Genomic DNA, 8,935 nt, shown 5'->3' on the forward strand with positions numbered 1-8,935 from the left:
GGTGCACTACACGACGGGCTGCCTGTGCCAGGGCGTCGCTGAGGACAAGGGCGTGCTGTTCAGCAAGCAAACCGTCGCCGCCATATCCGAGATCACCTTCAGGCAGTGCGGTACGTCTGCGTGTTACCCTGCGGCCCAACGGCAGCTGCTGGGGATGAGCTGCGCTAAGAGAAAGAGCCTCGGGCTGTCAGTGACGCAGAGCTTCTTGTGTCGTGACTTTACAGCTACAAGAAATAGTCATTCTGTTTTTCTTACCTCGAAAAAGCACTTAAATGTATGCGAAGTACTCGCGGCCCATCTGCCTCTGCAGCAGTGATGTGTGAGAACAAGCTGTGGTCGCTTCTTGTAACTTAATTTGACAATTTGCCATTGCACCTTTGTATTAGAGCATCACGTAGCTCTTCCAAATCAGATGCAACATTCTAAAATACAACATGTCTCTCTCTTTTTTCTCCAGAAAACTTTGCAAGAGACCTCGAGATGTTTGCCAGGTATGTTTGCCAGGACATTGTGAAGGCATTTTGTATTAGCCTGAATTAAATAATGTCCCATGCTGGAAGGGACCTTAAGGATCATCGAGTCCAGCCCCTGTCTCCATCAGACCACCCAAACATCAGGCAATACATCTGATTTTAATTGCATAATCTTTAAAATGCATCTTGCAATTCTTTTTTAAGGTTTTAAAGAGCAATCTTGGCTGATTAAATAGTTACTGTGTAATTAAGAAATAGACATGCTGCTATTGGTTCTTCCTCATCTTGGAAGTCCACATGTGCAGCATGTTTGATTATTTAGATTAGCGAACTGCATATAATTGTCAGCTGTGTTGATGTGTAGTGGTGCTGGGTGGTTTGGGAGTGACAGATGCTTGCTAGCATACCTGTGGTTCGACTGGTTGCTCCAAGGAGGTAAGGGAATGTTTAAGGAGTCTGTGTCTGAGTGAAAACCAACTCAGTAACACACTGGGAAGTCAGAGTGAGTGGCAGTGCCTGATGTTCTGGTTACTGAACGCTACTGTTTCTACATATGTGTATTTGGATGTATGCATATGTGACTCAGCACACAAAATCCTTTTTACAAAAGATGGGTATTGTTGGTTTACTGGGTCCATATTAGGCCCCATTAGTTAAATGTTCTGCGTGACTTTTTACACCTGGAGTTAGCAAACACATCAAGAAGTGTTTTTAAATTATATGCAGGCATGCAAAGCGAAGCACAATCACTTCAGAAGACGTGAAGCTTTTGGCTAGAAGGAGCAATTCTTTGGTGAGATTCACTGTATTTTCTGTCTTACAACTTCCTCATACCTGTTGATTAATTCCTAAGAGCATCTGAGTGAAGGCTTTAAATGTTGAAGCAGCTGTTGTTTAAGCAGTTTAACTGGTTTATAGATGATGGATGGGCATGATCCCATGATTTGTTTTAATTTTCATCACATTTTTCTTCATGATACTATGCCTCACTGTGGGCATCTGATCGCAATTTAAGCAACAATGCTGTGGTTGCAGTAGAGCTTCTGATGTTCCAAATGTACGAATACAATAAACAAGCACTATATTTTTCCTGACATTGTATTCCTTTATTTTAGCCTAAGGTCAGACACAGTTTGCACCCACGTCAAGGTGCTGGGTCTCCTAGTAGGATTAACATAAGGGTGATTCAGTTCATTTCTCTTATGTGCTGGCCTATAGGAGGAGGCTTATCTTTGCTTTTTAGGAACTTTACAGTATAAATTGGTGCTGCTTTTAAAAACAGAACTGCAAATGAAGTTTTGAAGGCTAAATTGAATGCTAACTTTCATTTTATGCATTTTTTTCCCCTTATGTGTGATTTAAACTATGCAACAAGAACTCAGAGTGAAAGGGCATAGTAAAGGCTAAGACTGGAGCTGAATTTTTTGTTCTTAATAATTGTGCACTATTTATGTCAAGGTCTAATGTTCCTCATTAGACCACTGATTAGTTTATTTTTCTCAGCTTAAGTACATCACCCAGAAGAGTGAAGAGCTTGCATCAAGTAGCATGGAACAAAAGGAGAAGAAGAAGAAGTCCAGTGCAGCTAAGGGAAAGAGAATTGAGGAAAATGAAACACCTGTGACTGAAAGTGAAGATTCTAACATGGCATGATTTACCTTTCAATAACTTCTCTGGTCTTCCCTTACTATCCTAGAAGACCAAGGTTAGCCTGCCAGTGATTGCTCTTGCAGGTTAGCAAGCTTAATGATTTTTTTTTTTTATGTAAATGTGCTTAGTTACATTTTCTTGTTCCAAAAATGAAAGGACTGTCAGATTTCAACAAAGTTTACAGCCAAAATGCCTTAATTGTTCACTAAACAAAACCTTACTGTTATTAAGAAGAAACTCCTTTATTGATAGAATTTAAAGCCAAGCATATCCACTGAGCATATTCATACCTCAGTATGTGCAACTCCCTGCAAAGGACAATTTAATTTCTCCAATAATTTTTTTACCTCTTCCTCACTTCCATTTCTGATAGATTTGTTTAGATATTATAAACATTTTCCTTTTTAATAGCCGTATCTCTTGTTGTCTTGGCAATTAAAGCATATTCTGTGTCATTTCTCTCCTGTGATTTTGTTGATGTACAGTAATCACCTCCAAGAAGTTGTGTGACACTTTCTAAACGTTGCGGAATACGGCCCTCTTAGTGGTGGTCGGAAATCACTATTGCCCTCTGCTGGTCTGATACGGGCTTCCCAAACGCTGACTAAAAACGAATTCCTCCTACCTTCAGATCTACATTTCACAATGGCACTTTTAAATATTCTCCTGTTTCCCAGTCCAGAACTGCTCCACCTCCAGGAATAAGATAATTTTTTAAATTAATTATTCTACTGACTAATGCAGAGTAATCTAGGTAGATGATGATAAACTGTAGAGATTCTGTATTCAACAGAAAATCTTTCCTCTTGCTGGTGTTTCCTTACTTTTCATATTTTATTTTATTTTATTTTAATAATGTCCCTATACATTACTTGCTTTCCTGAAGTTTGTGAGGCTTTGTGTGTTGTCATATATACTGGTCATCAGCCCACTTCATATAGGAGATGCAAGAGTATGTGATGTTTTAAGGAAGAAATCATTAACACAGTTGAAGACCATTAATTGAGGCTACTCATTCATGGCAAATGTATTTCTGAGAAAGGAACCTGTTACAAGGTAGGTTTGTTTACTTGGATGTGTAAATAATGAAGATTAAGTTGGGGCTTTGATATTCTAAATGTTTTGTCATTAACAGAGCAAAGCAGCAGCCACCCCAGCTTTTGTCTTCTGGCAATGTTCAAGACCTGTGCTGCATCCCTCCCTCCTGAGCACCTATAAGATGTTCATACTTATGAATCACGTGCAGCACTGTTCCTATGTTTAAATTTTAAAACTTCTTAAAGGAATTACATCAAGGAAATGCTAATTTTTGCATAGTTAGGGAATTTGCAGCTTAACTGAGCTAAAGTGAATCAAACACTTTTCATCTACAAAACATACATCTAATCTAGTGTTAAATTAAATTACAGAGCATGGTTTGTTTCTCCTGATTTGCATATGCTAGATAAGCAGAGTGACCAAATATCATTTTTTGCTTTGATCTACGCTTCTGTCTCTAATGGAGATGGTGCTTCAATTGTCTGTTGTCCTCAGCTAAAATCTGTCACTTCTGACCAAACACTTGTGCATGTAACACTGCTGGTATATGGACGGTGCTGGCTGAAAGCTGGAGGTTGTGTACTGAAAAGTTCTGTGATTGTTTGATGTAGAAACACTAGATCTGGCAGTAGCTCTTTGTTTTCACTGACAGAATTCTAGCTCTGAACTGACATTCAGAATATAATGATCAGAAGGCTACCCTAAAAAAAAAGCCAATTTATAAGGATAATTGAACTGCTACATTTAAAAATGCCATTAATTGAGGTATTTTAGTTTTCAGCTTTGATTGATTGCACTGTTGAAATAGATCCAAGCAGCAGTACATAAACTTGACCATTAAAAAATGATTTTTCATAGAAATTAGGGGATGAGATACAGCACTGAAGTCCGTTAGCCTATTAGCTAATTGCTTCTCATTTTTCACTGAGACATTTGAAGAATGTTGACTATAAGAGAGCTTTAAGGAGAGCTAAGTACTAAGTATGTGCTCTTTGCAGATGATTCAAATTACTCCTGAAAGTTAAGCTGAAAGCTGAACTGCAGCTCCCATCAGCTTATAAAAGTCTGATTATTTTGTTACTGTAACAGAATGATTAAGAAAAAAAGTATCTGTTTAATTCAGACTATGCTAGGCCACGTTAATAATTTAATTCTGAAGTTTAAGAACTGCAATATTGAATAACTTGCAGGCATCTAAGCTCTAACCTTGGTAACAGAAAAAAAGAAAGAACAGCAGTGAAAGCCCTCTATTTGTTTTCTTAAAGTTAGATTTGAAGGATCATCACTGCCTTCTACAAGAAGTATCAGCATGGTCTCTGTGACTTCCAGCTCAGAATTTGCCTGAAGTAGGTGAGTTCAATATTCCTAATACATGCAGGATGTCAGCAATTATGCTATCTGTTATTTTAGATATATGTGAAAAAGCTCCGGGTAAAATCCTCCTTTCCTCTTGTACAGCATGAGCAGTAGGATTTCCATTGCTAAGCTGAGCTAGAAAAAAGCAAAGTATTGCAGCCTTGAGCAAGATTGATAAAATAGTTGATAACAGGAAGAATGTGAGTCATGAGCTCACAGAAAAAGCCTGCTGACAGCTAGTATGCCCAGTGCACTCAGTGTAATGAGCTCTCAGTGTAATAGAGCATGCTTCAAAAATTGTTTATGGACAGCCATATACGCTCTTTCATAAAGGCTTGAACATAAAAAGACTGTAATAAGTAGCTATTAAAAACAGCAGGAAACTCTTTTACCTGCCATGGCCTGCAATGTTACAAGCCAGAAATATATACTGTAAGAAGCAATTACATGCCTTGGCAAAACAGGCTTCAAGGTGACTGCAAGCTTCCCTCCAATTCCAGTCAAATCTCAGTGGGTACTTGCCCAGACACACTGAACTGGCAAGGATACATAATAATTACACAGGCAGTGTAACTTTGTATGTGCCACAATCCAACTCAAATCTTCATACAGTGGGTTCGCCTGAATGCCTGCTGTAGCAGTACTTAGCAGAAGGCAGCCTGCCCCATTTAAAGTTATGTTCAGTCAGTGGGTTTTGCGTGGTAACAGAAAACACTGATAGCTACAAAAACATTAGGTTCTATCTTACCTTTCAGATTATTTCATGTCCATCTCCCAAAACTGAGAGTTCTGCTGTAATGTTCACACTGGTGTGAATGCACCTGTATTTCCACAACATTTTTGAGTGAGTAGAATAGGGAACACTTCTGTATTTAAGTTCTTCTACAGTCCTTAACATAATACTATACTTACTGGCACATTCTTTAATCATAGCAGCCACATCAAAATTAATCCAACATTTTAGTAAAAAAGAGTTTTAAAGACATGATAATTCATTCAATTTAAAAATAAGCAGGTTAATACAGAGGTGTCATGATGATATACCGATGGTTAGAATACAGACAGGCCAAATACAAGTCTTCTGCCCCACAGCCATTCAAAACAAGCATTTCCACTTTACCTGTTCTACAAATTAGTGCTTGCACTACACTGAAAGATGCAGGAGTTTTTTACATGAAAAATAAACAAACAAAAAAATCCCCACAACCACAACAAAAAAAAAACACAGAAGAAATTTTGATTTTACTTTAACTGGTAAGATTAGCATGAGAATTCCAAGTGCCTAGATGCCAGGCTGGAGATTAAAGGAAGCAGCTGGAAAAACTGCACAATGCTAATATCACAATAAATCCCTCAAAAAAAAAACACCAAAAAAACAAAAAAAAACAATTCTGTGTTCAGTGAGCAATGATCAAAATGCCTGCTTTCTGTTCATTAATGATGTAAATAATTTTCATCCTTTCTGCTGAAAATTGTGGGAAGGTGAGCAAACTGCCTGAGGCTTCAGAGCTAGATCAGCATTATCAGATGGAATTTTCTGGCTCCCACCCCAACGAGCTATTCAAAGCTGAACTCTTACACGCTGTGCTTAGCAATACCATTGTTTTACTACTCTGCAAAAAATCCAAATCCCTTTGGTTACACATGATTTGAATCATCACAAGTATTTATGCCTCAGGACAATGTCCAAATTTTAGTTTCTGCAGCCAGACCACAGTATGACCAGCAAACTATGGCTCCCAGGACATACCTTATTTCTGTTGGTTCTAATTATTAAAAAAAAAAAAAAAGCAACCCACAACTACTTGCATTTCCCTGACACTTGAGGCAGAAGTATAGTCTTATTTTTTGCGTTTTGAACTAAGCCCATCTCCACAAGGTAGTGCTTTCTTGCCCCTTGATGTGCTCCTCAGGGAGTGCAAAGTCTGCACTTGCTGTAGACGCTTGGAGAGCTCCTGATCACAGGCTTGTTGTACAGCTTCAGCTTTCTGCTTGTCCCAGCCTAAAGCTGCAGCCAGGGCTTGTGTGTCTTCTTTCACCACCAGCTGTAAGAGACAGACTTGTAACAGTGCTGCCCACATGCTCTAACACCACAACCCTCTGCCCCCACACACAGCAGTAATGAGACATTTTAATTTAATGCCAATTTGGTGTTGAAGATGTTTCCAGCTTACATCTTGTATCTCTTAGGCTAATGTATTTTTCTTTATATCCTACCAGTACTTAGAGCTCTATGAAGTACTTGAAGCTCTATGTTCAAACTAGCGGAAAGCAGTTACTTTGTTTCTGCAGCAGAGAAAAGTGAGATTAACAATTTAATATAATCACTTTCTCCTGGCTAATTTACTCACTTTCCTTTTTGTGCCCCAGAGGCTTCCCCTCTCAACCCTTCCTCCCAAGAGGAGAGATTTGCCATGGTTGTATACATGATTGTATGATCCTCACCCACCTCTAGAGTCTGACTGTCCAAGCAGAGCTCTGGGGCAGGTTTCTCTTTCAAAACAGCAAAGATCTGGTTACTGAGGGCTGTTCTGGCTGAAGTCCCTGCACTGCTGGTACCTGTGTCAACCACATCCATCTCCTTTCCCGGTGCGCTCTCAGACTCTGAAAAACAGAAGAATCATCACAGCCACATGCACAGGACAGGAAGCGTGGCCCAGACTGCATTGTTCTTTTTGAGATTAGTTATGCAGCCTCTAATTTAGGAAATCCATAATATTAAGGATGACTACACTATGTAAGCTTTTCCCCATATTCTATTTTCAGGCACTGTAAGCAATGTGACAGCAGTGAAAGGACTCCTGGCCTCTCCCATTCAGAGAACTCTTCCACTACACCTGCTATTCAATCAGTGATGTTAATAGCAAGTGACTCGCCCCAGTCCTTCTTCCACTTATTTATCCCATTCAACTCTTTCAGGCTTCTCTGAAAACTCCTTTTTCAGCATCCTAATGTTCCCTACCTGCTACTTTGCTTAAGATGTTGTCTTCATTTTTCAAGGCCTCTAAGTAGAGTTCCAGGAGCTGCTTTGACTGACGTTCCTCTTCTCGTCTGTCCAGCACCTGCTGCAGGGTGTCCTGCAATACCTGGGTTTTGGCTTGACTTTGGGCAAGTTCCTCTGCCAGATCTGAACATGGTACATCAACAAGCACCTTAAAACAATAGGAGTGCTCCTGTTATATGGACTGAGTGATTGAGCAATTCCATCACACTGATTACAGCACAAACAACAAGCCTGAATGACAGAGCCTCCACCTTTGTGAAACCTTGTGTATTTCACAAGGTTTTCACAGCAGTCAGCCTGGTTATGAAAAGCTGCGGTGGCATTCCAGCAGCCCAGAGATATTCAGGAAGGTATAGAATTGTGCATTTTTAGCATGATGATTTTTTGCCTGACAATTCCAGGCAATCAAAGTACCAATTCTTAAGCGAGTGTGGAAGCACACAAAAGAAAGCCAGCAGGCTGGCACTTAGGAATCTGCATGCTGCAAGAAGGGGCAGAATCACAAAGACATGCTGTAAGAGATAATCAGTGGTTTAGAGCATCTTCCTCTGGCACTTGTGCTGTCAGTGGAAAAGGGATCCTCCTCAAGGAGAAATTTCACTTTAGCACCACAGCCAAAGAAACAACAGCTGAATTAAGCTTTGAGATCTGATTTACTTATTCTGTTCTGTGCCATCTTTTGCAAAATATGGACAGGCTTGGTCCCTGCTTGGTCCTCCCCTCTGTACCTGCAGGTCTTCTTCAGACATCAGGATGATGTTGGCCAGGTCACCCTTCAGCTGCCGGGCCAGCTGCCTCCACCTCTCTGCACCGCTGTCCACTTCATCCGCAGGCTCTGAGAGCCACGTCGATCTGCATTCTGCCATTAACATCATCAGCCAAAAGATGAAAACACAAAGCTATCGAGATCGGAACGAGAGCCATTACCTCTCATTTACAGTTATTTAACGCTGCTTTTTTTTAAGCGGTGTAAAAACCGGACGGTGACATCTCTCACGGAGCAGCTCCTTGCTAAAATGAGGCTCTCTGGCTTGGCCTCCCCGTTCAGCTGATCGAGGGCGTAAAATCTGGGGCAGTTTGCCTCCTTTCCGGGGCCCTTTCTCGCTCTCACAGCCCCGCTCGTACCCGGCAGCTCCGCTCGCCGCCCCCATTTCTCCCCGCCGGGAAGAGCCGCCCCGCGCCGCCGCTACCTGCGCTCCTCCCGGACCACCTCTCGCCCTTGGCCAGCGCCACGAACTTGGTGTTGGATGGCAGGCACAGGAAATAGTCCTCGTCGTCCACGATGGTGCCATCCTCCGCCAGCACCAAGGTGATGGGCCGCCCGTCCTCGCCGATAGCCAGAGCGCGGCCAGCTGCGCGCAGAGAAACGTTCAGTGCCGTTAGCGCCGGCCCCGGGCTCTTTCAGGGGCCGTGC

The 8,935-nt window shown here is 41.3% G+C and overlaps 2 protein-coding genes across 3 annotated transcripts; one reads left to right on the forward strand and one right to left on the reverse strand.

The window, feature by feature from the left end:
- Positions 1–4: 4 nt before the first annotated feature.
- CENPS (centromere protein S) lies at positions 5–2,578 on the forward strand (the record flags this gene model as incomplete). The annotated part of the gene is made up of 4 exons (XM_010722844.1): positions 5–110; positions 458–491; positions 1,200–1,266; positions 1,977–2,578. Coding segments are annotated over 4 exons (357 nt in total), but the record flags the coding sequence as incomplete, so codon positions are not given.
- DFFA (DNA fragmentation factor subunit alpha) lies at positions 2,236–8,927 on the reverse strand. 2 transcript variants are annotated; one of them, XM_019622463.2, is made up of 5 exons: positions 8,712–8,927; positions 8,250–8,380; positions 7,480–7,669; positions 6,967–7,121; positions 2,236–6,562 (listed from the first exon to the last, which is right to left on the reverse strand). In XM_019622463.2, the coding sequence occupies exons 2-5, from the start codon at positions 8,268–8,270 to the stop codon at positions 6,359–6,361; spliced, it is 570 nt and encodes a 189-aa protein (XP_019478008.1). In that variant the 5' UTR covers positions 8,271–8,380; positions 8,712–8,927; the 3' UTR covers positions 2,236–6,358. The 2 variants fall into 2 exon arrangements, with proteins under 2 accessions (XP_019478008.1, XP_019478007.1); XM_019622462.2 differs by lacking the exon at positions 8,712–8,927 and having other exon boundaries at positions 8,250–8,695.
- Between the last annotated feature and the right edge of the window lie 8 nt (positions 8,928–8,935).

The sequence above is a fragment of the Meleagris gallopavo genome, chromosome 23, assembly GCF_000146605.3.
Source record: "Meleagris gallopavo isolate NT-WF06-2002-E0010 breed Aviagen turkey brand Nicholas breeding stock chromosome 23, Turkey_5.1, whole genome shotgun sequence".
Lineage (NCBI taxonomy): Eukaryota > Metazoa > Chordata > Aves > Galliformes > Phasianidae > Meleagris > Meleagris gallopavo.

Bases quoted from the DNA above. Each gene is read 5' to 3' on its own strand.
- DFFA (XM_019622462.2), bottom strand. From the start codon at position 8,396: ATGATGTTAATGGCAGAATGCAGATCGACGTGGCTCTCAGAGCCTGCG. The intron at 7,670-8,249 runs GTACAGAGGGGA...TATTGTTTTAAG, and splicing joins TGTCTGAAGAAGACCTGCAG to GTGCTTGTTGATGTACCATG. The intron at 7,122-7,479 runs GTAGGGAACATT...TCTGTTTTTCAG, and splicing joins CATCTTAAGCAAAGTAGCAG to AGTCTGAGAGCGCACCGGGA.